This window comes from Paroedura picta, chromosome 2, assembly GCF_049243985.1.
Source record: "Paroedura picta isolate Pp20150507F chromosome 2, Ppicta_v3.0, whole genome shotgun sequence".
Classification (NCBI taxonomy): Eukaryota; Metazoa; Chordata; class Lepidosauria; order Squamata; family Gekkonidae; genus Paroedura; species Paroedura picta.
In genome coordinates this window covers 123,380,162-123,407,931 of record NC_135370.1, presented here as the reverse complement: position 1 = coordinate 123,407,931, position 27,770 = coordinate 123,380,162, and the positions used below count along the sequence as shown (strand labels likewise).

At 42.3% G+C, this 27,770-nt stretch overlaps 1 protein-coding gene across 3 annotated transcripts in view; it reads left to right on the top strand.

The window, feature by feature from the left end:
* Window positions 1–782: 782 nt before the first annotated feature.
* AMBRA1 (autophagy and beclin 1 regulator 1) overlaps window positions 783–27,770 on the top strand; it is a 194,996-nt gene continuing 168,008 nt past the window's right edge. The window contains exons 1-9 of one of the 3 annotated variants that reach the window (XM_077322341.1): window positions 783–994; window positions 5,844–5,923; window positions 10,679–10,798; window positions 13,615–13,862; window positions 14,443–14,501; window positions 15,809–15,992; window positions 17,064–17,236; window positions 20,205–20,271; window positions 21,319–22,793. In XM_077322341.1, the coding sequence (XP_077178456.1) occupies window positions 13,728–13,862; window positions 14,443–14,501; window positions 15,809–15,992; window positions 17,064–17,236; window positions 20,205–20,271; window positions 21,319–22,793 (2,093 nt within the window). In that variant the 5' untranslated portion in view covers window positions 783–994; window positions 5,844–5,923; window positions 10,679–10,798; window positions 13,615–13,727. The remainder of the gene's footprint in view (window positions 995–5,843; window positions 5,924–10,678; window positions 10,799–13,614; window positions 13,863–14,442; window positions 14,502–15,808; window positions 15,993–17,063; window positions 17,237–20,204; window positions 20,272–21,318; window positions 22,794–27,770) is intronic. The other 2 variants (XM_077322342.1, XM_077322340.1) reach the window with 2 other exon arrangements.

The window sequence follows — 27,770 nt, the reverse complement described above, 5'->3', positions numbered from 1 at the left end:
AGAAATGAAAAAGTGGAACTCTTGCCACTTTATTAACTTGTTCCAGGCCAAAATACTTCTGGAAAACCCTGGAACAGGCATTAAACAAGCAAAAGTACCGTTCTGGCCTGTTCCAGATGTTTTGGCGACTTTGGCCTGGTAAGGGTAAAGGTGCAGGGTTTCCACCTTTTCATTTCTAAAATATTGTTCTGAAGTGTCTGTAATGCTTCCCACTGTTTTTTTGTGGTACTCTTGTTTGTTTCATGCCGGTTCTGGGCTGTTCTGGCTTTGACCCTGTTCCTACCAGAATGTCTGCCAGAATAAGCTCCCGCGATTCAAAGCTCACTCAATGGGATGCTAATTTGATGGGAAAGTTTGCAAATAACTACTAGCGATGGGTGGGAAGTCTCTGGCAAACATCGAAGAAACAGGTGTTTGCTCATGATACAATCAGTACGTGTTTTGAAAGATCCGCCGGGTTCTTGTTTTTAAAAGTGAATCCAACTTGACGGGGCGCACGGGGCCATGACCATCGTAGGCAGAACATTGTCTCCTGGATTCGTTTCTCCTGTGGGCCTGCTGGAAGGGCGTCCAGAGTTTAGCTGTGGCGTTTCAATGTTGCTGGGTTTCCCGCAGAGCCCAGCCTCCCTCCCACAGAAGGCGGCAGGGCTGCCCGGTCTCGCTCTCTGGGCTCCATTGGTCGGTACTGCTCTCCTGCACAGTTGCCTTCTCGATTGGCTCGGCGCTCGTTCGCGGCGGCGGCGGCTCAGGGCTCGGCTGGTAGGGCCTGCCTCGGCGGATAGGTGCTCGACTAGTCACCCCGGCCTTGGTAGTAACTCGGAGCGGCAGCAGCGGCGACGGCTGCAGTGAGCGGAGGCGGCGGCGATCGCCGTCGTATTTGGGGTGGCTTTCTAGGACTGGGTCCGGACCAGTTCGGCACCCGTAATCTCGCCGCGCCCTCCTCCGGGCCTATCCTGAACCGAGTGTGCCAGGCGGTGATCCTTCCCTGTCCCAGGTAGGCTCCGGGCCTAGAGGCTCCGGGCCTGGTTCTTTTCTGGGGGCTGCCGGGCTGTTTTTCGCTAGCTGGGAAGATGCAGCAGCTGCCCGGGCGGGCTGGCGGGTGGGGGAGCGAGCAGGCCGGCAGGGGAGCCCGCGTAGAGGGGGTGACTCGCGTGGCTTGGTGGCGATCGGGGTCAGCCCTGCGTCTGGTCCCTTCACCCCGCCCTTCTCACGACGGGTAGGCTTGCTTGGCTGCCACATCCTCTCCCTCCTGTTTGTCAGAATTCAGCATCACTTGTATGTCTTCTTGGGGCTTGGAGGAACAGAATCCAAGGCTCGCCCCGTGGTGCTTCCAGGGCCATCAGTTCTAGTCTGAATACGAGGAAGGGGTTGTTTAGTTTCACTCCTTCTGCCAGCTATATTATTTTGGCCCCTCTTAGCATTGTCACTTGCAGATCTTTTGTCTTGTTCTTCCCTATTTTATTCCCGATTTCCTCCTTATGAGTAGACAAATAATCAGCTAACACACTGGCCTGAAATTCAGTTAGAGGTATTTTCACAGGAAGGGAGTCATGTTCAGGTTGCATGAAGCAAGTTTTCTCAGGCACCTCAGATCCTTCCCATGAGATTAAATAAGTAAATAGTTCCCCTGAACATGTTTGTGTTGCTCTCTGTTAGAAAATGATACTCTAAAACAGCCCCAAAACAAAGACATCTGAAAGTGTGGTAGTTTACTGTAAGACAGTAAACAAACCATGATGCCCTGTCTTTCCCAGAGTTTCCTGGTAGCACACATTTAAACTTTTAATTGCTTTTAGAAATCTTAATTGCTTTAGTTAATGAAAAATACTACTTAGGCTGGCAGGTTATTATGATACATAAGTAGGAATGATAGATATTTTTTTTGTGTAATCTTGAGATATATATGCTTATAGCATTCTTGGGGGCTTTTCAGACTATAATTTAGTGTACAGTAAATGTGAAGCTATTGTTTGTGGCCCAAATGCTTTCCCTCACCTGATGCATCTGGAACTGGGAAATATTCTATCAACAAAAACTTTTTGTGGATAGGAGGACTGTGCAATTTTGTCTATTTCTGCTTTGTTTCTAGCATTTTTAATCAGTTTTTGCTTCTCTAATCTTATAAAGTGGTATCTGGAATGTGACTACGAGTATCATGGGGACCTAGGCCTTAGTGATTGTGAGATAATTTGTTCAGAGTGATGCCCCACATAACTTTATATCTATTTCAAATTTTATTTCTGTTCTTTTAAAAGAATCTTCAGAGCACTTTTTTCACTGTCCCAATCGGTTATGAGATGGCATCTGCTACTTCAAACTTTGTTTTGCTTTTTAACTTAGTTTTTAAGGTTCTGTACTTCCCTAGTCTGGAATTGTAATGACTGATTGTGTGAATAACATAAAAGCCATTGTCAGCTACATTTATCTTCTGTCAATTTCATTCTTTCCCTATTAACTGAACTCCTTAGAGATTGCAACCCCCCCCCCCCCAAGCAAATGAGAGGCTCAATTTTGGTAAATAGGTTGACTGTGAAAGTTATTGAACTATTAAACTATTAAACTTTTCAGTTAATGGGCAGTTTCACTAATTATATCAAAACAGGTCCAACCTGATATTGTGTCCGTGTGCTTATAAAGTATTACAATTCACATTGACGGGCTATCTAAAAACATTTTTCTCCTGTAAATTTACTTCTGGAAAAGGTCAATGAGACATAGAGTTTGGTAACCATTTCCACTTCTATCCATAAATATGTAACATACTTGAGTTTCTTGTGGCTCAACCTAATGCCCTTAAGGAGTAGGATACACCTAAAGCATCTCTGATAAATACTTGTCCTGTGTGGGCGAGGATATCTTTTTTGACGCAAATATCAAAGGAAATAAGTTCCATAAATATCTTTGGTTATTCTTTTTATGATTTAACTGTATAATTAGTGAATTGCCAAATTTAATTGTACTTCTTGTAGTATATATTCACTGCTGCTTGATCTGGCTGGGATATATATGTTACTTTCTGAGAATTTTACTATATTTTGACACTGTTGGTATATCATCCCCTTCTCAGTATGTTGATCCTTACCCCAATCATACAAACTCTAAAACAATAAGACCAAAGAACAATTTCAGCAACAACCTAGACATTTGGAATCAGAATACTGCTTTCATAGGCACAAGGACTTCTGCCTGTAGAGGACAATTTTCTTGCCCTTTGCACTCCTGTGGCAGCCTAAACTTAGAAATGAGATTTTGGGAGACATTTCAGGCTGTCACAGGAGGGTGGTGGGTAGGAAAATCACCCTCCACTGCTTCTGTGGACACACTACTCTGGATTCTACTCTGAATGTTTCAGGCCTCAAACTGGTGCTAGTTACTAATGTGTAGTGTATATGAGAGGTTCAGTGTTGGTATATGGGTTGACTGTGAAAGTTACTGAACTATTAAACTGTGTCATTAAGTGGACTAATTGGGATAAGAATGAATAACATGTAATATTAGCAGTCCTGTTCTAACACTAAGGAACTGTAATATTACTTTTTAATACAGTTGGTCCTTTCATATCTGTACATGTTGGAATATGAAAATTGAAAGTTATATATCAAGGTTTATCTATCAGTGGTGATGGTACTCCTGGTGGAGAAAAGAAAACCAAAGGGGGGCGGGAATTGGAACTGGATCCATAAAAACCCATCTGGTGTCAGTGAGGACCTTCAAGGGTTGAATGTCTGTATAAATGTTAAAATTATATTACTTGTGTGCAGTTTTTTTTAATGTAGGAATTAAAAACATATATACATCCCATAGGTTATTGCAAAACAGTGTGCTGTGCATTATATCAGGGGTCCCCGACCTTTTGGCACGTGGGGGCCGTATTAGCGTGCCAGTGTCTAAAGAGGGCCACATCTTAAAGCAAAATGTAATGAACTTATTCATCTACTCATTTAAATCAAAAGTTAACATTCAAAGGTAAATGGAGAAATGTTCTTTAATGCTATCCATTTTGGAACAATATTTTACTGTGGAATCCTTTTATTTAGCTACGCATGCTTACCTAAGTCAGGGTGATTTTTGTGGCTATTTTCTGTTAGCCAAGGCATTGATGTCCAAGTCAAGTTTTATGACAGAGACTCTTAGAGCCAGCTTTGGTGTACTGGTTAGGAGCACGGACTTTTAATCTGGTGAGCTGGTTTGATTCTGCGCTCCCCCACATGCAACCAGCTGGGTGACCTTGGGCTCGCCACAACGCTGATAAAGCTGTTCTGACTGTGCAGTAATATCAGAGCTCTCTCAGCCTCACCTATTTCACAGGGTGTCTGTTGTCGGGAGAGGGAGGGAAAGGTGAATGTATGCCGTTTTGAGACTCCTTTGGGTAGAGAAAAAGCATCATATAAGACCCAACTCTTCTTTTTAAAATGTCATGTAAATTTTAATCTGTAAACCTTGACCTACACTTCAGTTTCACAATTTTTTGTCTTGCAAAAGATTTGTTCACAGATGTATGTGGTACCAAAGACTGTGAACATGCCTGCAACAAATTTATTTAGGTTGATAAATATATCAGGTATATATATCAGAATAGAAATCTTACAGACTATTTTCCTTGTAAATCTCTCTGAGATGATCTCTGGCTTGCAAATCAATAAGTACCATCTGAAAAAAAGTTAAAGGGACAGGATGAATAGCAGTAGATGGTGCCTCTTGAGGCAGGAAGAACAGTATGGGCCTGAGGGAAAATGCCCTGAGGGTGATAGCAGCAGACAAGCAGGTTGCAGGGTCGCACAGAAAGTGGCTGGGGGCCGCATGTGGCTTGCGGGCCTCGGGTTGGGGACCCCTGCACTACATGAGCCACTAGACCAACCCTTTTCAGCCCTTATAGGGCCTTCTTCAGAGGTCTGGTTTTAACACATGCCAGTTCTTAACACACATAAAATATCTATAGCAACCAATAAAAGCTCCAAAGTAAGAGCTGTAAAGTATTGGAGTAACTTAATGAAAGAAGTGCATGTACTGCAATACAGGCACTAATAAGAGAATGCTCCATTGAAACTTTTGGCAGCCTTTGGAAGAGAGCTAATGACTGATAACTAGACATCTTCTTTCAGTAAGTGACTCTGATACTTTACAGCTTGTACCTCGGATCTTTTATTGGCTGCTGTACATATTTAATATGCGTTAGGAATGGGTGTGTGTTAAAACCAGACCTTTGAAGAAGGCCCTATAAGGGCCGAAACGTGTCGGTCTAGTAGTTCACGCTGTTTTGCAATAGCCTATGGGTTGTATATATGTTTTTAATTCCTTACGTTTTTAAAAAATTGCACACAATAAAAGTAATATAATTTTAACATTTACGCAGACATTCAACCCTTTAAGGTCCTAACTGTCACCAGTTGGGTTTTTATGGTTCCAAAACCTGATGAAGAACCTGATTTGAGAAGTGTGAGGATTTTTTCAGTAGGCAAATACCTCTGAATTCAATGGGAGTTGTAGAAAAGCATAACAAGGATTAGGTTGTTAGGACTGGCTTTTAATACTCTGAAATATTTTACATTATTAAGGATCTTGCTCAATTTACTGGTTTTACATTTTTCCTCAGAATGGTGTTTTTCATTTGACATCTCAGTCAAAATGTTTACATACTGTAAATTGTGTCCCAATGAAGTAATGTCAATGAAAAAATTTCTTTTAAATGTATTATATGACTCTTTTTGCTTTAGTTGCAATATTTACCAATATGTTGTTGTTGTTGTTATTATTATTATTATTTAATTTATGAACTACCCTTTCTACTATTATGAACTACCCTTTCCAGTACAAAGGCTTAATTTTTTCTTTGTCTTCTTTAGATTGTTGTCTTTCAGAAATGCACTAGTTTCAAAATCCGGTTAAATTGTATTGTCCTTGAATCAGCTTTTCCATGGTTTAGGTAAGTGGCTTTTTCTGATAAATTTCTCAGTACGGTTTATTAGACTATATGTACTATGAGTTCCGTAGAACTAGATAATCTTGTCTATAGACATTTGTTTAGAAACATTTATTGTTTTGTGATAATAAACATCTAGGACTAACTATGCAACACCAAGTCTGCCGTTCATATTCTGGAAGAAATAACTATATGAATTCCTTAAGGTAATAGCTAACACAACACACAGTGGAGGGAAAGGACACTGATAAAAAGACGGCATTCTGCAAGTGGACTGCGTACATAAGAAACTCCAATGAGCAAGCTGTCATTTTTCTTTCTTAAGCAGCTAATGGCTTCAAAATTTGTTTCATGATTTCAAACCGATGGGATGTAAACATCTTCAGCCTCCTCACCTAACCTTAAACAAGTTATTGTCAGGGTGTTACATTGTAGATAACTCTGGATATGGTTGCATCAGTACACTTGCATGTGTGTGAGTTTTCTGACCCTGCAATTAATGTATTGCATTTCCGGTCCAGGAATGATTGTAGTAGGGTCAGGGAGATTCAGCACAAGGTAAATGTGACACAGTCTAGCTCAAGCTTTATGTTCTTTGTGCTCTAAAAAGAATGGTATCTGAACAATCTTTTGTTCCTCTTCCACAGATTGTTTGATAAATGAATGAAAGAAATATGGATTCAAAAATTCCTTGTCCTCCTCATTGTAATGAGGCACAATTATGTCTTTTGTATTCAATTTGTTTTAAAATATTTAATAAAATTTTAATATTCTCCCTCCTAAAGAAGTATCTTATGTTCTCCCCTACCAACAAAAGCAGAATCCATTTTTAAAACCTTGAAAAATGCTTTGAAAAGGAAATTAATGACCTTATCAATTCCTAGCCAGTCAGCACTCTGTATAGCCAGTTCCTGCAACAGCAAGATTTCTCCAAGTTTAGATCAGGGGAAAAGATTGTCTGACCAAAAGGCTGGGAATATACTTCCAAAGAAGGAATACGTGGCTGTATTTTGAGATTAATTTATGCTGTTCTATATTGACTCAGTACAAAATAAAACTCAGCCTAGAATCATAGAATCATAGAATCATAGAATCATAGAGTTGGAAGGGGCCATAAAGGCCATCTAGTCCAAACCCCATGCTCAACCCAGGATCAGCCCAAGTCATCCTAAAGCATCCAAGAAAAGTGTGTATCCAACCTTTGCTTGAAGATTGCCAGTGAGGGGGAGCTCACCACCTCCTTAGGCAGCCTATTCCACTGCTGAACGACTCTGACCGTGAAAATTTGTTTCCTGATATCTAGCCTATATCGTTGTACTTGTAGTTTAAACCCATAACTGCGTGTCCTTTCCTCTGCAGCCAACAGGAACAGCATCCTGCCCTCCTCCAAGTGACAACCTTTCAAATACTTAAAGAGGGCTATCATGTCCCCTCTCAACCTCCTTTTCTCCAGGCTGAATATTCCCAAGTCCCTCAACCTATCTTCATAGGGCTTGGTCCCTTGGCCCCAGATCATCCTCGTCACTCTCCTCTGTACCATTTCATTTTTATCTACGTCCTTGAAGTGAGGCCTCCAGAACTGCACACAGTACTCCAGGTGTGGTCTGACCAGTGCCGTATACAATGGGACTATGACATCTTGTGACATCTTGAACATTTAAATCCTAGACCAACAAGTCCTCCAGTTTCTGATTTGGAGGCCCTGTGATTTGTTCCATGTGGAAACACAGGCATAAAATGGTTCTGGAGAGAGCTCCCAACGTTAAACATAACTGCACTTCCTTTGATGCCAGGAACTTTGATGTAGCACATGGTTTCTGTCAGAGTTAGATAGAAGGCATATTTTATTATTTACATATTTTTAAAGGATCTATTTCTACTGAACCGGAAGTTATGCATGTCCCATGTCAAGGGCGTTGTGTGTAGAGAGCCAGTGTGATGTAGTGATTAAGAGTAGCAGCCTCTAATCTGGCGAACCATGTTTGATTCCCCATTTCATGTGTAGTCAGCTGGGTGATCTTGGGCCAGTAACTGTTCCCTCTGAGCCCCCTCAGCCCTATCTACCTCTCTGGTGGGGAGAGGAAGGGAAGACAATTGTAAGCTGTTTTGAGACTCCTTCGAGTAGTGTGAAGCAGGATATAAAAAACAACTCTTCATTTTGTAATCTAAGCAAGATTCCCTTTTGCTTCTTCCCTGAGGTGGTGGTATGGATAGGTTGGGGGATAGAAGCTTAGTGATCAAAGAAATGTAGCAACAGCTTATTCCTGTTTTTTTTAAAGAGTTTATAGGCAGAAAAAGAAATCATAGATAGTATATGGAAAAATTCAGTCCCAGTTGGGGAACATTTAAATCTTAAAAGTGACATTTAAAATTGAAACACTTTAGCATAGCATCACACATTCCTGGTAAAATCTAAAATACTTAGTAGTTAGCCATTATTTAAATTCTAGAGACCGGTTATCCCATTGTGCTGTCCATCAGTGGGACCCTGGGGGTTGTTCATCCAGGATCAGGTTGGGTTTGGTAGTTATGAATTGCTTGCTGATTGTTCACGCTAGCTGATCAAGATTATTGTCTTGAGCCTGGCATGACATACCGTTTGAAAGCAGTGCCTTTCTGCTCTGTATGCTCTATCCATCGATGTACTAAGATTTCTTTTTAGCTACAGTATCTTGAGTTATGGTAGCATAGACGCCTCAGTTTTAGATAACAGAGGAAATGGATTGTAGGGGCAAGAAGATAGGTGCTGCAGAATCTGCAGTAACTGAAAAACATTTGGCTCCTTAATGTAGTAGAATTTCTGCTTGACTGACGTTTATATAATCACTAGAATTATTCTGTATATTCTTGGAGATTGAAAAGCAGTAAGAAGAAGAGTTGTTTTTTATACCCCACTTTTTTCTACCCTAAGGAGATTTAAGCCAATTTACAATTGCCTCTCCTTTCCTTTCCCCACGACAACAGGCACCTTGTGAGGTAGGTGTGGCTGAGAGAGTTCCAAGAGAAACAATGACTGGCCCAACATCACCCAGCAGGCTTCATGTGGAGGAATGGGGAATCAAACTTGGTTTTCTTGATTAGATCTTGCTGCTCTTAACCACTATGCCATGTTGGCTCTCACTGGCCTGTCTCCAGAATACACCAGAATGCCCTTACCTGTCTAGTACTACTGCATAAAAATGCCTGAAGGGGCTTACAGTAATATATAAAATAAAAATACATTATAAAAACCCATTAAAACAGTGTTAAAACACACACCCAATAAACCGCCTATTGCTGGTGGTTAACAAGTATGATAAACACTCTCTAAGGACAGTCTTAACAATTATCTACACCTAACAAATCTTGAATTACATAAAAGCATTGATAGAGGCTGGATGACCTCCCCAGTGTTTGATATTCAGCATCTTGAGGAGTGATACCTTTATCTGGCAGTGCTGAGGTACTCCTTGGAGTACCATACAGCCTGTAGGACCTAATGGGTTGGCTGGACAATGGTTTAATGTTCTGGTAATTAAGGTTTCTTTGTATGGTCTATAGACCTGAGAAGAAGGAATGGGATTGGCTCTCATACTTCTTCTTCCACTAAATGAAAGGTGGAGGCAGAAGAGTCAGAGAAGAACATTCCCTGTGCTGGGTTTCTGGTGGAAGTAGTGGAAGAGGAAATACAATCAGTTCTTTGGTATTCTGTGAACTCCACTAAATGACCAAGGATGGTGTTCCCAACAACTCGCTTGCTGGCTGCCACAAAGTAGCTTATGCATCCCTTAAGAGATCCAGGAAAATATTACAATAAGATATGTTCCAACTTTTTTCAAGCTTTTATTTCATAAGACTTTTCCCTGTGCTGCTTAGCTGATAGCTTAATTTCTGGTTCTCCTTTTAGCTCATGTAATATTTCTAGGATAGAGAAAAAGCACCTAGTAACATTCTGGGAGAATATTTTGTTGCTTGAAGTAGCTCTCATTAAAGAAAAAGTTAGTGACCTCTTGAATCGATTCATTGGTTTAATACAGAATCCTGTTGGTTGGTCACCACTTAGCAAAATGTTTGGGAGTTGCTAAACTTAGTTTCTAGTGTGACTAACCTTTCCTGTTATGATTTAACACATCTTTAAAGTAAGCTTGTGTTTGAAAGAAACTAAGCCTAGTTTTTTTACTCACAGCTTACAATTAGTTCATCCAGGGCCATTCTTTTTCTAATAAACACCAAACAAAACCTTTCAGATTGTGCCCAGAATAGATTATGAAAGTTAATCAAATATCTACAACCAACTTATTTCATGTAAATTTAATTTGTTAGATCTGAAAGCAAAGCAATTCCTTTGGAAGGAACGCTCAAAGATTTTCTGGGCTAACATTTCTTAGCAAAGAAAACTTCTCTTCTGATGGCTACTTAAATATATCCATCTTAATAAGCAGCTGTTGCCTTGGCTCAGCAATTTAGAAATTGTTTTCCATACGGTTGTTTATAATACCCTCACATTTTGTACTTTACGTCTGGTTGTTTATAGTATTTGATGATAATGAGTGGTTTGTTTTTAATCCTTGTGTTTAGTAACCAAATGCTGGCCACTGGGTGGATGAAAGTAGGGCAAGTCCTGCATATAGTGAGAATTCTGCTAATACACAAACATCCAGGATTGCCAAATTACAATTTTACACTTGAATTGGGGATTCATTGCAGAGGTTGCTTGTGACATCTCTTTGAGCTTTGGGAAATCAGCTGTAGGTTTTAATGCCCCTTTCCGAACATCAGGTGCTAGGTGGATCGGCTGATGCTTGGGAGAGGGCGCCAGATTCCATCTGTTTCCACAAAGGTGCAGGTCTCAGCCTTGTGGATGTCTTGCTTGCTGCAGTGGCCACAAAGAAGAGAAGAGTGAGTAGCGAAGTGGTGAGGTGGGGCAGGACAAGATGAGGCGGTAGCATACAGCCTGGCAGGAGAAGTGGAATGCTGTTTCCCTTCTGAATCCCTGCCATGAAAAGTAGTGTAAGCTAATCCCTATCATAGGTTATTTAAAATAGCTCATGATCATATACATGTAACAATCTATAATATATATATACTAGGGGCAAAGCCCGTTGTCTCCAAGAATACAACGGACGCTAGAGCTTGGCAGTGGAAAGAGGAAGGGGAGGAGTTGTGCAGTCTGTAGGGGCATGAGGTTATCATGTGTGTTGTGTGGGAGGTTGTGGTGGCATGGTAGCAAATGAGGCCATGGGTGTGGAGATATGGGTGTCAAGAACCTGTGGTGTGGAATGTTCGTTGATTGTGGGAGAGGGCTGACCTTTGGGAATTGTGGCATAGTGGTTACAGATGAGCTTTCCAGAGCCATGTCCTCAGATACGTGAAGGGAAAATCAGACTGGAGACTCTTCTTAGGGGAAGATTACATGGCAACCAATTCCCCTCAGTTCTGCGTCATTTCCCTTCTTGTGTGAATTAGGCCACATTCACCGAAATGCCCCTCTGCCCTAATACACATAGGGTAGTCACAGTACACAGGTGTCCACCCTGTTCCTTCTGTCTCCCATATTTTCACTGTTGGTAAAAAGTTATGTGCCCACATGCTTCTTTCATGGTTGCTTCTTAGAAGAACGGATTTTTGTACCCTATTGCTTACTACCCAAAGGAGTCTCAAAGCGGTTTACAAACACCTTTTCCATTTGTCTCTCCACAATAGTCAACCTGTGAGGTATGTAGGGTTTTGAGAGATCTGAGAGAACTGGGAATGGGCTGCAGTGACCCAGCAGGCCTCAGGTGTCTCAAAGCATTTTCCAATCGTCTTCCCTTTCTCTCCCCATAGCAGACTCCCCATGAGGGAGGTGGGGTAGCGAGCCTCACAGGGAAGCTGGCAACCCTAAGAGGAAGATTGTCTGTGCACAGCAGTCTTGACCTTAGTAAGGTTTTTAATACTGTTTTTTTATTTGCCAGGCCAAGGTTATTTGCCAGTTACTATTTCAGTGACGATGTGTCTCCAGACATTTACTTGTTCTCTATTTAGTTTCAGGCTGTAAATATTTATTTAGATCTTCCTGCACTTTCCAGACTCACAGGACTGATGCTGGTCTGCCTGTCTGCGCCCCAGAATACAAACAGTTGCTGATAAGGGCTGGCCATAACCCATAGGCCAGGAGGGACACTCCTGCACCACTCCCTACCAACTGCAGGCAAAAATGCCTCTTTTGAAGGCTGGACTCTGAGGCATTGTACGATTTTGAAGTCCCACCTCCAAACCTCCAGGAATATTTCCAACCCAGGGGTAGCCAACCTACAGGTGTGGCCTGGAGAGGTCCTGGAATTACAGCTCACCTGTAGAGTATAAAGATCAGCTCCCCAGGCAGAAAGGGCTACTTTGGACAGGGTTGTGGTAGAGAAGAAACATTTAAGGCTTCCCACACAGGTTTTTGTTGAATTGAAAGACTTGAGGCCTACTGCACAGGGTTGTTGTGCAGATGAAACAGGAGACAAAAGAGCCAGCTTCCTGTGTAGAATAACGCTGTGCAGTGGCCTCAAATCTGCAGAGAGTTGCAAAGAAGAAAGACACATGGCTTGGCTGTGTCTAACCCCCGGCCAGAGCAGTATTTTAAGTGAGAAGGGGCTTTTCTGTGGCCTCCCTGTCAGGCAACTGTTTGGCAGAAGGGGAAAGTCCCCCCCCTCAAAAGGAAGGCCCTCAGGCTCCCCTGCGTTGCTCTTGGAAAGGCCTCCTTCCCTCAGTCTGGGCCTGTCAGAGGCTCCTTCGCAGCAGGCCTGAAGGGAGGGGGGGCGAGGGAGCGCACTCTGCAGCCTCCTGCCAGCTCTGTCAGGGTTCTGAGGCAGTTTGAAGTTGGACATGGCAGTTAGGACAGCCTTGGGGCGAAAAGGGCTGGCACAGCCTGTCCAAGCCTCTGTTCTCATCCCCTTGGCAGCCCTACTGATCTCCTCTCCCTTTGGTGGTCAGGAGCAGACTGGCAGCCAGACTGGGCTGGGTGAATGGAATTTTGGTCTGTCCTGGTGAGGGGCCAATAGGAAGGCACTTTGCGCGCCTCCCCATTGGCTGCTTGGCCCTGGATGGACACTCGGAGGGCCCGATCAGGAGCCGCTTCGCGGCTCCTGATTGGGCCCTCTGAGTTTTTATCCTGGACAGGGCCCGCCCTAACTCCTCCCCAGGTGGCCTTACTCTTTTATTTAATAGGACCCTGTCCTATTTAAAGATATTAAAAGTATAACAAATAGAGGTGGGGTGGCTGAACTGTGGCTTTCCTAATGTCCACAGACTAAAATGATGCTGACAGGGGCTCATGGGAATTGTAGTCCATGGATATCTGGAGAGCCACAGTTTGGCCACTCCTGAAACAGGATCTTTCTGCTTGCTAAAAGTCTGGCACAATTGTTCATTGCATGGTGCTTGAATTTGTGTGATCAGCAAACAAGCATTTTTCTTGGAAGGAAAAGATGCATATTTTCTTTGGAGTGGTAAATTCACTGAGTGGTAAATTCATCATAGGAACAAGGGTCTCTTGTACCATAATCCGAAATAGATTTCCTGTGTACCCTATTACTATAATGGTGCTTTATGCTTAGGTATCTGGGGATAATACAGTAATGCTATAATGATGGAGGGTGTTAATGATACATATCTTATAATACCTATTTGTGTTGACATTTAAAAGCTTCTAGCTTAAGTTGGCTTTTGCAACACCTCTCCCTACCTAGATTTCCATGAAGACAGTCCTGCAAGGTGTGGATGGCCTTTCTATAGCTGCCTGGCACTTGTGATCTGGTGTGTTGTCAGTGACTCATTCCTCTGCACTGGAACAGTTGAAGCCATGAAGGTTGTACCAGAGAAGAATGCTGTGCGAATCCTGTGGGGCCGAGAGCGAGGGACCCAAGCTTTGGGAGCACAGCGTCTTCTGCAGGAGTTAGTAGAAGACAAAACCCGGTGGATGAAATGGGAGGGAAAGGTAAGGCTAATGTGGACACGGGTGAAAGTTGATCTCTGAATCTGAAGACTGATCTGCTTCTTGGCAATGTAAAACTAATCCGTTCGTTTGATTTAAATTTATTTTAGATATGTGCAAGTTTCAGATTTTTGTTTTTAATTTAAATCTGAAACTTGCACATGTCTAATATAAATGTTCCTGCAGCTAAATAACCCAAGGATGGTCTTGGAAGTATTGTGCATTCTTACTTCTCTTATATTGGTTTGGTGTTATGGTTAAGAGTGACAGCCTCTAATCTGGAGAACCGGGTTTGATTCTCCACTCCTCAACATGCAGCCAGCTGAGTGACATTAGGCTTTTCACAATTGTCTTAGAGCTGTTCTTGCAGAGCAGTTCTGTCAGAGCTCTCTCAGCCCCACCTACCTCACAGGGTGTCTGTTCTGGGGAGAGAAAGGGAAGGCAATTGTAAGCCACTTTGAGACTCCTTTGAGTAGTGAAAAGCAGGGTATAAAAGCCAGCTCCTTATAGGTGGGAGGGATGAGGGCAGGCATGTCAGATAACTTGAATTTGGAAAATGTTTTATGTTCTTTGACTTTTTCAGAAGGTTGAGTTACCAGACAGCCCTCGCTCCACTTTCTTACTTGCGTTCAGCCCAGACAGGTACATATGGCTTCTTTTCTGCTTCTGTTTAAGTGCTCTGTATGTCAGGAAGGGTTGGGGGTGGGTGGTGTTTCCCAGCAGTGAGTGTTGCCAAAGGACCTACCAGCTGTACAGTAGCAAATGTTCTTGACTTTTGGTGATTTGAGGTTTCTTTACGCATGTGACATTAATTGACATTAGTGTCAGTTAGGTGATGGACCTATGAATAATTTGTTATCAGGTGGTTATTGTTTTTATATAAAGAATAGTGAAATGCTGATGGTGGGCAGGTGGAACCATATTTTACCGGCATTATACAGGAGATGGCAGTGTTGTCTTCTATACTCTGACAAATCCTCCTCCTGTCCCCACAGCACTCTGCATTACTTCTCCCTTGAATGGAGATACATTTTGCTTCCTAACTCTCTCAGCTGTTTCACAGATTCTAGCCTGCTTTTCTTGTGTCTCGTAATGGGATGGACCTATGAAAAGCATACCTCTCTCCACTTTGCTGCCTGCGCTGGAAAAGGTTGTGAGCTGACAAGTAAAAGGCTACATGAGTTGTCTTTACCCTTTCAAAACCTGGGACCCTCTTAGCATAGGGGCCATTTGGCTTCAAGCATATTGGAGGAAGTTGTGTGTTAGGATGAATCTCAGAGTTACATCAAAATGTTAAAAGATAGCTAAATAAGGACTTGCTACAGGATAAGCTCTGTGACCCACTGGGTACCGTACAACTGGATTCCACCCATGGGTAGAATAGAACTGGATTAGGTCATAAGCACTTAACAGGATCATTGCTGTATGCCTGCTACAGATATGTGGGGGATGATACCTTAGAATCATAGAATCATAGAATCATAGAGTTGGAAGGGGCCATACAGGCCATCTAGTCCAACCCCCTGCTCAACGCAGGATTAGCCCTAAGCATCCTAAAGCATCCAAGAAAAGTGTGTATCCAACCTTTGCTTGGAGACTGCCAGTGAGGGGGAGCTCACCACCTTGTTTGTAGGAAAGGGATAATACAGATAGAGCATAAGATCCTCCAAATCGGACGCCCCACATGTTTTCTAAAAATGCTGTCTTATCAAGTATTAATATGGATAAGATGACTGTTCAGATGTTGCTGGCTTAAAAGTAGGTTGTTACAGGTGGTGTTCAGCTTGTGCTTTAAAATTTAGTGGCATACTGTATCCCTTAACTGCTGCATCTGTATACATGCTTACGTGGGATTTAAAATGCTGTTTCCTTAACATGACATATTTTTAAAAGAGAAAATGGAAATGGTTGTCTTCAGGCCAAATCATATCTGATTCTTTTTTACCCAGGACCCTCATGGCTTCTACTCATGTGAATCACAATATTTACATCACAGAGGTAAAAACGGGCAAGTGTGTTCACTCTCTAGTTGGGCATCGGCGCACACCGTGGTGTGTAACCTTTCATCCGACAATCCCAGGACTCATTGCTTCGGGGTGCCTTGATGGAGAGGTTAGAATTTGGGATTTACATGTAAGTTCCTGCTACTATATATTCCTTTTTATTTAGGCCTGATTCTGTGCACTACCCTGGTGTTGTAGAAGCTGCATTCCTGACAACCTTGAGGCAAAGGAATTATACACATAGGGCCAATGACATGGTTCCTTCATGCCTAAATGATACACTTCCTTTTTGCCTTCCACATTTTGCTGGACTGCATTCATTTTCTCTGATCCATAGTCATTAGATTTTGTTTAATAGATAAGATGGGTAACATACTGTAGCAGCCATCTCTGCTAGTAGATAGATTTTTAAATGTTATTTATATTTTGATTTCTAGGCCACTCCTCCCTGCAATCAGCTGAAGGTTTGAATTCTTCCTAGGTTGAGTGTCTGTATGGTTTTGGAACTTACTTTAGAGTTCTGTGGGCATTTTAGTGGTAGTGGTGTGAAAGTTGATTTCCAGGTAAAAATGGCTGTGTCTATGTAGAACTTGCACACTGTAGCATTTATTTATATTTATATTTATTATGGGATTTATATTCTGCCTTATCTTTGTGACATCAGGGTGGAGGTGTGTGTTCCATTATTTTTATCATTCTCAAAATATTGCAAAATATTGGCACACACTAATGAATTATTTTGATTACTTTGAAGTATATGATGGGTTTATAACAGCCACTACAAATAAACTATGTCAACATATCTGTAGATGTTGCTTGTTTTTGGCTGTCACGTCACAGCCGATTTATGGCAACCCCTTAGGGTTTAAGGCAAGAGATGTTCAGAGGGGGTATGCCTGTTATTCCTTGGAGGTCTCCCATCCAAATACTAACCAGAACCAATCCTGCTTAGTTTCCGAAATCTGCTGAAATTGGACTACCCACGTCAGGACATTTCTGTGGATAATTGTGTAATAAATTCTAAAGTCTGTGTGTGCAGCTAAAGAGCAATATAAAATGAAGGCATATACTGTAATGCATGTTAGACATAATTTAATTCACCAGTTGTGTGTGCAATCAGTTTATGATCATATGAAACATATTTTGTTTGTAAGTTCTGTATTTCAAAAGTCTTGGTGACTCTGGACTGGTTCGTTCTCAGGGTGGAAGTGAGAGCTGGTTTACCGACAGCAACAATGCTATTGCATCCTTGGCTTTCCATCCAACTGCCCAACTTCTGCTAATTGCGACAGCTAGTGAGATCCACTTTTGGGACTGGAGTCGCCGGGAGCCTTTTGCAGTTGTGAAGACAGCCAGTGAAATGGAGCGGGTTCGGTGAGTAACCCTTCTCTGTCTATGTAGCTGATTGTAGGAGAACATGGGATATGACAGGGAACCAGCTTCAGAAGATATCCACAGGGTAGTCACTTGGACCATAGCTAACTGGCCATTCTGTCCTTTCATTAAAAAGAAAATGGAGAAGAAAAATAGGGGTTGTCATAACTTGATCCCCCCTCCAAGAGTATCTGAAAGTTGGTGGCAACAATTTTTTGTATGTTTATGTTGAGGTTTGCCCCCCCCTTGCCTTCCCCCCCCCCTTGCCTTATTCCAGTAGCTGCCACTGCTCAAGCTCTTTCTGTCTGCCCTGAGGTGAGTCCTTTGGAACACAATCTGTAACCTTTAAACAGAATTTTTTTTTTTACTAAAGTGCATTCTCAGTACAGGAGCACTGGAAAACACTTGCATTACAACAGTACATAGTGTCACAGAACTAAGAAGATAAATAAAAAAATCATGAGTCTGGTTAAGTTGTACAGACACCTGTGCTCCTTTCCATGGAATCAAGACATGCTTGATACAACTTTGAACGTAGAGGCTGGTCAAGACAGACTGTGCTCCATCCCCATGCCTTAGTTCTTGATTTGCCTGCCTCTTACCGTGTGTTCAGACTTTTTAACTCTTCCTGTTGCTGTTGGGAGGATTTCCTTTTAAATTGTCCTGAAATTAGGTTTGAATTTCAATGTCTGCTGCTTTGCACCTTTTCTCCAATCATATTTAGACACATGTCCCCAAACCCTCTATGACCCAAGTCAGAATATTCAGATAGCCATCTATGTTCTTTTCCTGGCAGGTGGGCAAATGGTAATATTTGCCTGCTAGTATCAAAAAAGGAAAATTGATCTCCTCTCAGCATGGAATCGGAGGTGTTTGTTGCTTTGTTCCCAGGCAACAACATTTTCTCTGATATCAAGGTGCCCTATATTACTGCGTCACAACAATAACAAACTTGGGGCCCTTCAGAATCTCTTTATGGTACCTGAAGGTTATGCCAGATTATGAGATAACAGGTTGAATACACCATGATGCATTTCTGCTGTTCAAATTGAACTGCTTGGGAAACAATATATACATTTTTGAGTTTTCCAGACGTAGAGAAATAGTAATAAATCATTTGTTACTCCAGTTTAGCATTTATAATGGTTTTAGCCATAGTGCCACATCACTAAGTAATATCACTACTGATGCTTTTATTTCTTTTGACCCATTAGGAGAGAGCATTCATTGGTGCTAGTTAAACTAGATGAGACAACTATGGCATTTTACCTCCATCCCAATTCTTGTTGCTTTTCAGTCTATGCCCATGCTTGTTATAAAACAAATATAACCCTTCACTGGTGTTGTAAATTGGCAGCTGGACAGTAATATGGGATATAGTGAGTGTTTTACTTAAAATTATTATGGAATGGATATTGGGATATATTATGCTGGATTGCTTAAGAGAGCAAGAAAATTGAAATGTAAAAAAGATCAAAATACTTGCCCTCAATATCACAAGGTATAGTAGTTACTGGTTGTGTGGTAGTGCTTTGCAGCTAGATGTAGAAACAGCCCAACTTTCAGACTGCTAGCATCAGAATGCATTATGAGGCTGGGTTTTAACATTAATCAGCTTGGTACTACTATTAAAGAGAGTGCCAAAAGTATGCACAGTCAAGCTTGTTGGACAACTAACTCTTGCCTGTAAAGAGATGGACATAATTGATGCAGCAGAGGAGATGACCCCCGTTCTAATGAAGGCTGCTCCTGAGAACTGGAAATAACCCTTCCTTTTAAGTTTTATTTAGCACTAGAAGTAATTATTCCCAAGGATAATCTCTTAACCATCCTGAACAGAACATAAAGATATGTTCTGGCTCGTTCCAGCAGGGAGTTCCCCCTGTAGAAAGAAAACCACATTTGAATTGTTGAATAGGAAAAGGTAATTGGTGTATGTGTTTTAAGCCAGGCTAATAGAAGGTTGCTTCAGACTAACATTTACCAGATTGCTCTTCTGTGAAAGTAACCCAGTCTTTGCCACTGAAGCCTTTCCAGTTCTGTCCGAGGGACTTCTTCACTGTAGGTGTTGAAGCAGTTCTACTAAAGGAAGAAGTCCAGGTGCCAGAGGGAGCATTCTGTGTTAGAATTCTGCTGCTGCTTTACACTCATTTATCACATAGTAAAGCAGTGGTCCTTTAAGATAGGGTTGATTCTTCCCTTTCCCAATGCTGCTCATACTCTGCCAATAAATATCCAAGCCATCACAGTCAACTATAAAAAATATATTCTTGGGTAAGATTTATATCTCTAAGAATTTTGTATTCCAATTGTCACCTCAATTCTTTTGTTTAAACAACTTTGCCACATGTATAACTAAGCTCTATGATTTGAGGCCTTTCTCATTCTCACACTGGAGGGGTGAGAAACTTGGGACAGCACAGGAAATTTACCTACAGGTAAAACCCCTACAATTGCAAGTCATAGAGAAGGGCAGAACAGAAGCATAGTGCAGATGTTTTGATATTGAACCACTGGATGGAATGACAATATTTCTCCGTTTTTAGCCTTCAATGCCCACATGTGAAACATTCTTGTTCTCATATTTAAAACCCAGTCATTTGCTTTATTTTTCATTTCTGCAACAAATGAGCTGCTAGGAGACTGAAAATAAAAATGTATTCTGTATTAGGAAAATTGACATATTACTGTGGTTATGGTTTAATTTACTAAGAAGATTACAGCCCTAATCTCACCTAGCAGTTCCTGCTGGTTCAGTGTTCCTTACATGAAGGTATTGCCTCATCCATTTGCATAGCAGTGGAGAGTTTTGCATGCTTCATTTGCAGAGTTTTACATGCTTCAGAAATGGGTCATACTGCCCCTCTGTGTAGCATGCTCCAGAAGTATCTTTTTGACATGCAATTGCATAAGCACAAATGGTGAACAACTAGTTCAGTTTGAACTGAATCTCTTTTTTGTGTTTCAGACTAGTACGATTTGATCCTCTTGGGCATTATTTACTCACAGCAATTGTGAACCCTTCCAACCAACAGGTAATGATCTTACTTTCATTCAGATAAGATCCCTCTTTGTCTTATCCCTAGATAATCTGGTGTAGATAGTGTCACTTTTGGTTAGAATTCTGTATGTTGTCATGTCAGCTGTGATTGGTTGCTCCTAAGCTGAGCAAATTCAAATGCTTTGGGAGTATTTGATGCTGTAGACTTGTTAAAACTAGGCAAGAATGAAGTGTACTAGGATGCACTGGGAATCCCGTGCAAGCTGCTATAAGCTTCCTAAGTCGAGAATGGTGTAAAAGATCAATAAACACATTTGGAGCTTCATTGTTATAACCATTTTTGCTCTACTGAGCTGATGTCATTGTAGTCCTCTGTGCCCGTTGGCGAAGAGCCTCCTTGACTTTGATGATGCTAATGATTTAGAATCTTGCTGTTGCTGCTGCAGGACCCCCCCCCCCCAAGAAAACACATATACCACCACATTCTGGATTACCATCAGTGGTGGCCAGCGGATGCAGCCCTGTAACACCCCGCCTGGGAGCCGTTTGGAGTAGATAGCCATGCTGCTGTCTACTGTTTTTATGTTATTTTTAATTGGGTTTTAATGGGAGTGTATGTTGGATTTAGTCTGTAACCCGCCATCAACTGGCTTCTTGAAAGTGACAGGAAATAAATCAAAACATCGAAAATAAAAAATCTATTGATTTTGGCAAAAGATGTGACGGAGCATCTGCTATGCATTGATAAGTTTCCAAGTTCAGCCTCTAATATCTCCAATTAAACGATCAGATAGCAGGTGATATAAAATGCCTCATTTTTAGACCCTGGAGAGTCACTGTCAGTAAGCATGGGCAACAGTGACCTTGATAGATGAGTGGTCTGATTTAGTAGAAGGCACCTTCATGTGTGTGCAGATTTCAGCTGTGGCTGAAGTTGTGTATTGCAGGAGTAGATTGTGCACATGAAAGCTAGATTTCCCCATCCTGCCCCCAGTTTGTAAGCTCTTAATAGAAGGAGGGCCTTGGTCTGTTCTTTGTATGTTGCTGCTAGGTGATTAACCATATATACTTTCCTCTGCAGAATGATGAAGAAGTAGAAATACCTGTGGATAGTACAGAAATGCCACATTATCGCCAGCGTTCCATTCTCCAGTCTCAACCTGTGAGACGCACACCACTCCTCCATAATTTCCTGCATATGCTGTCTTCGCGCTCCTCTGGTATCCAGGTGGGAGAGCAAAATGCCATGCAAGACTCCGCTACTCCCTCCCCTCCCCCTCCTCCTCCCCCTCCCCCTCCACCACCACCTCCGCCACCTCCAGCTAGTGAGGCCTCTAGAGCATCTGCCTTTAACGGCCGCAGTGAGCCTGTCAGTTATCCCTCGGTAAAGTGTTGCCAGCACCTGGGGATGTGGTGCCTTTGCAGACGATGTTCTAGTGCAAGACTTCCATCTTCTCTCTTCCCATCCCAGGACAATGCCCCTTCCACATCTTCTGGGTCCACTGGCACTTCATTCTCTTCTGTGCAAATGGAGCCTTACCAGCCCCAGGATCAGGCGTCTACAGCACAGCAGGAGCAGGGACTTCTTAACAGACCATCTGCTTTCAGCACTGTGCAGAGCAGCACTGCTGGCAACACCCTGCGCAACCTTAGCCTGGGTCCCACTCGTAGATCCCTTGGTGGGCCTTTGTCTGCCCACCCATCCCGGTACCACCAGTCTACAAGAGAGATGGCCTCTGGATTAGAGGGGTCTGATTGGACTCGAACAGTATTGAACATGGGCTCTCGCTCTGAGTTGGAAGGTATGCCTCCTCCTAGAACCAGTGCCTCTTCAGTGAGTTTGTTGTCAGTACTGAGGCAACAGGAAGGAAGCTCCCAGTCTTCTGTATATACTTCAGCTACGGAGGGAAGGGGCTTTCCAGCTCCTGGAGCTGAAGCAGACAGCACCAGCAGTGCTGGGCCAAGCAATCCAACCAGCATTCGCAATGAATTTCAGTGTGACTTGAGGCGGTTCTTCTTGGAATATGACAGACTTCAGGAGCTGGATCAGGGTATAGGCAGTGAACCTACTCAGTCACATCAGGCCCAGGAGATGCTCAACAATAACCTTGAGCCTGATAGGCCTGGCCCTTCTCATCAACAGACACCACATAGCAGTGAAAACAATTCCAATTTGTCACGGGGGCACCTGAATCGTTGTCGTGCCTGTCATAACCTGCTGACTTTTAACAACGATACACTTCGCTGGGAAAGAAGCACACCCAGCTATGCACCAGGGCAGGTCCAAAGCACATTTGAGGGCATGCCATCCAGCAGCAGCCAGCTGCTGCCTTCTGAGAGAACGGAAAGCAGAGCTCCTCCCACGAGCAGGCTGCCATTGGGAAGATCTTCTGACCCACCTGAGGAAAGGACTGTGGGAGTGGTGTTTAACCAGGAGACGGGGCACTGGGAAAGAGTTTACAGCCAATCTGCTTCAAATAGACCTGGGAATGTACCACAGGACGCCTTAAACCAGGAAATGCCTGAGGAAAGTTCAGAGGAGGATTCACTCAGGAGGTAAGACTCCTAGGTGCTTCCAATGGCATCTCTCAATCTGTGTCTGAATATTTCCCATCAGATGTGAACTACTGTGAAGGAGGTCAGGCTCTTTCTGAAGTGATTATGAATCTACCTCTTGGTAAAATTGAATGCAGGAATAAACTTGTAGGTGCAGTGGTGTACATATTGAAGCCAGAGGGAGAGCCAAGTGATGTAAGAAAATGTGTTGACGCAGGGAGGGAACACTGCATAAGAGGGACTTATGGGCTGGTTTCTAGTGGGATAAACTAGCCCAGTAACCCCACGTGTGTGCTTACTGAGACACTACTAAGAGCTAAGCACTTTAGCTCTTTGGTTTATCAGATTACCTGTATATGTAATAATAATGAGAACTTGTTTCCATTTTCTTTGCTTTCACTGGTCTTTCATGATATCAGACCTAAGATGGTCAAACTGCTTACAGTAATTAATTCCTCATTACAAATTCTTAGGTCACCCTGGCTTTGATTGAAATAAATCATAGAAGATGGCTGAAGACATTTTTAGTATGTTTATTTCTGGTATCAGCCAAAACCTAATCTAAGAAGGAAATGAAACTGCTCTTCTGGTTGCCTGAATTGAACTGGATGCCGGTGATAAAATTACCCTCCTGTTTTAAAATGCCTACCTTTTTAACCTAATGCTAATCTTATTGAGTGTGTGCATTAATAAATGTCACTTGAATGCTTTTGAGATGAGCTGCCAGATCCTTCTCCTGTTGCACCTATTTGTATGTATACTGGCAGTTGTACACAAAAAGTCATGTGGGCATTGCACTAGTTCTAACTGTTGTTCAGCAACAAATGGGCTGTCACATCAGGCAACTGTGGTTGCCTCTTCCCCAGTAGTTTTGCAAGTGCAATGTTTGAACTTTCAGACTTGGTGCATGGGCTGGTGTTTGCCATAGGGATGAAAAATTGCCACAATCCTAAAAACAGTGATCCCCAACCCATGGTCCAGAGACCAGTCCCAGTTTGTGGATCAGTTGGTACTGGGCCACGACTCTGTCTAAGAAGTTAGGTGCTTCAGCCCTCCAATGTCAACCCAACTTTGCAGAAGTCTAGGTCACAAAGCTCCCCTTCTCCATGCCTGCTCTGACTAGGACTCCTTCATCTCATGTCCAATAGCGTCTTATTCCCAGGGCAGTCCACACAACTCCGCGGCAATGAGGGTCCTGCCAGCTGCCTTCAGCGACCATGACGAAAAGAAACAGAGGTCAGCTTGCTCCCCCGTCCTTCTTGTCTGTTTGCCCAATCAGAGGTGCCGTAGCGGCTGCCAGCTAAGCCCGCTCCTCCGGCATCATCCAATGACGGGTCCTCTAGTAGATTACCCTCCCCCGCCGGCCTCAGAAAATTGCTAAGTGTTGACTGGTCTCCGGTGATAAAAAGGTTGGGGACCATTGAAGAGGATAAATTAAATAAATATATGTAGGCCTGAATGCAGCCACTAAGCAAACCTTAAAACTTTCCATTAGCTTAAGGAGACTTCATTCAACTTATGTAAGTTAAAGGAAAATACTTTCTCTAGCCTATTGCCCCTTAGGTTCATGGCAACTTCCATTTGTTATACTGCCTACACAGTTTGATTGTAGGAAGCTGAAAAGGCAGGAGGTACATGAAGTTTGAGTGAAGTTGTGAATGGTAAATATGGAGAGACTGTGGGAATCGCCTTTTGAGGCCTTGGGGCTGGTGTAAAGAAGCTCTTTAAGAAAGAAGCATAGAAGAGACAGTGCCCATGGGGCTTAGGTAAAGAATAAGTTTGAAAACATTGTGGGCATCAGATAATAAGAAGATAAGCATAACTCATTATGTAGTGACTCAGTCCTTCTGTATTTGGTTTTCTGTAGATGTTCCTGCCTTCTGTGACCAGTTTGCTATTATTTGTCATATTTATCTTGGCTTACATGCCGCTTTAATTAATGAAATGTGTCAGGGCTTCCTTTTGTCCAGTGTTGCTCTATACTTTTTAGTTTCTACAGCTCGCAGTAGACATAGTCCTAGATCTATTACTTGCATATTCAGCCCTTGCCTTTCTTTGCTGCCAGAGGAAAATTGGCCTGCTTCCAATGAAGGTGGTACTTCTCTCAGCCAAAGAGGAGGCTAGAAAAATCGTCTCTGTCCACTTGGTTTTCCTTGTCCTCAGTGTTCCATTCTTAGACAAGAAATGCAAACATTTGGTTGTACGCTGCTCCATCCAGATTTTTCTCACCTGGTTTGGCTGATTCTGTGCCTCTTAATTGTTTTTGGTTCTGGTCCTTCACAAAGGATAGGCCTCTAGTACTTGGGGACTTTGCCAGTAGTCTGTTGTGGAGTATTTCAAGATACCATCCTGTTTCTCACATGGTTAAGTTGATATGAATCCTCTGGGTAAAGTTATCCAGAGATTTTGGTAATGATGTCATCAATATGCAGATGACACCCAACTTCCACTAAGTTCCGAGGTTTGGATGAAAAAGAAGAACTGGGTGTATTTACAAAAAATATGTCTTAATCCAGACAAGTATTGTTGGGTAGAAAGACAGCTGATTCGGGGAGTAATATATTGTGTTTTTAGGATGGGGTTGTTCCCCTTGTAGTGCCATTTTTAATTTTATTTATTTATTGCTATTTGGGCAGGTCATCAGGATGTCTAGTTACTGGTCAGTGGTACTTTTTACCAGATTATGCAGTGCTGTTTCTTAGTCAGATTAGTGTGGTCATAGTTGCACAAGCCCCAGTGACATTCAGATTAAACAATAGCAATGTGTGCATTTGAAGTATATGGGGCCACTGCAACTGGAATGCATCTGTCAGGCTTTTGACAGGAATGACTGATGGTTTTGGGTGGCAGGAGTGGGCACTAAAATATTTTTGAAGGGAAACCCCCCCTACAACCCCAGTAGCTTTGACCCAGGCCAGGGCCTTTTCAGTCCTGGCTCCAGTGTGGTAGAATGAGCTCCTGGAAGAGCTGAGGGCCCTGCTGGAGTTGTTAGCTTTCTGCAGGGCCTGCAAGATGGAGCTCTTCCACTAGGCATACAGTTGAGGCCAGGGTGGAGTTTTGGTGTTTCCATCTGAGGATCCCCCAAGGTATAATTAGATCTAGCGCCTCGTTCCCAGTGGAAGAAACCTTGGCCTCTGGCTGAACGGGAAGGGAGTGGATTGGGAAATTAGTTGTTTAATATGTGATCGCCAGCCGCCTGTTATTGTTGAATTGTTGTAAGGCATGATTTTATGGGTTTTATTGTATTTTAGTGTTTCATTGTTGTGAACCACCGCGAGATCATTGGAAGAGTTGCGGTATATAAATAAATAATAATAGTAATATCTTCTGGGGTAGGGATCTTTGCTTATTTCTCCATATGGGAATCCCATCACTCTTTACAGTCCCAACATACTTGCAGAGGCTTACAGTTCCAAGATACAGGCAGGTAGTTATGCTCACAAAATTAAATGTGCTACTGCCTATTATCTCTGAAGGCTGTATATTAGGTACACTGTTGTCACATAGATATTGTGGTTGTGGCTTGGGGATCATAGAAACAGACTCATGTGTTATTTGAATGTCTGTGGTATAAAGAGCCTAGAGAGAAATGGATCAAGCCGTTTATGCTACAGCAAAATGAGATTCTCCGAGACATTTTAGTTACTAAAATTTTAATGGATCTAAGGCCTGGAAATATACACTTTTAAGCTAAATTCCTTAATCAGGTCATGAGAGCTTGAGCAGTTTGTGACAGGACACCTTCTCTAACATAGCCTGTTCTCTCTTGCTTAAATTCTGCTTTCTTCCTTTTATTCTTAGTTGACCTCAATATCTGTAGGTCAGCAGAGTACAGAAAAAAGGAAGAACTGATTATAATCTTTTTCTGCTCCTAATATGAAGGAGGAGTAAAGAAAATGAACAAGAAAATAGTTTATTTACATTGTGTGTGTGTGTGTGTGGGGGGGGGGAGTAAACTGAGGATGTTCAGGACCAACTTTATACCACTGAAGTGGGTGTGTATGTTTATTTGGGGAAAAAAAAAGAAATATAGAGAATAGAAAGTTAGTTAGGAACTGCAAAGTTTCCATTGGTTTTCTTCATCTTTCAGATGACCACCAGAGCCTTTTTAAAACACAGATCTCAGCCTTTCCCAATAATTTTTCAGTCACCTAGAATGACTACTTAGAAGACCTAAATACCAATGCATGCCACACAGGCCTTCTCACTAAACAGCCCATTTCTACTTCAAGTAACTATAAAGGTATCCCCTGTGCAAGTACAGAGTCATGTCTGACCCTTGGGGTGACGCCCTATCCTACAAAATCTCTATCCTACTTAAGGAACCTCTACACCATGACTCAAACCCCTGTTAACCAGCTCATTCTTTTCTCTGATCTTCTCTCCAAGGGTCCTGATGGGCCATTTCTCGTGTTTTTTTTCCAGCTATACCACAAAGGTATAGAGAGGACTGACAGATATTGGGAATGGGGCTTGGCTTTATCTGTCACAATGACTATTTTAATTTTTAAAAATTGTTCCAATTCTGTACTGTCTACACTGGTTAGTTGGATGGTTTTAACCTTTTGATGTCCTGAACATCTTGTGAGCAGGTTTTCTTGCCTTCTCAAATATGAACCTGTTTGGGAGAACTTTTATCTGTATTCCCCCTTTATCTAAAATGAATGGATAATTGCTGGAGAGATTACTTGGAGCACCATAAATATGGAAATCTATAGAAAGCAAGGCTCACCTTGCTGTTGAACTAGCAGCATAAGGTTGATAGTTCTCTTCAAGAGTGCATTGTTTGTGGATTTTTTTAAAATTGCTTTACACTGGCTTACTAGCTGCATGTGTTTCCAGTTCTGCTTCTGTTTGGTTTTAAACTTGTGTTAAGCCATCCTGGGTATCTTGTTCAGAATTAAGGGTGCAATATGTGTATTTAATACATAATTGTGTGACCTCATTAGTGCTACATCATTGATTGATTAAACAAAC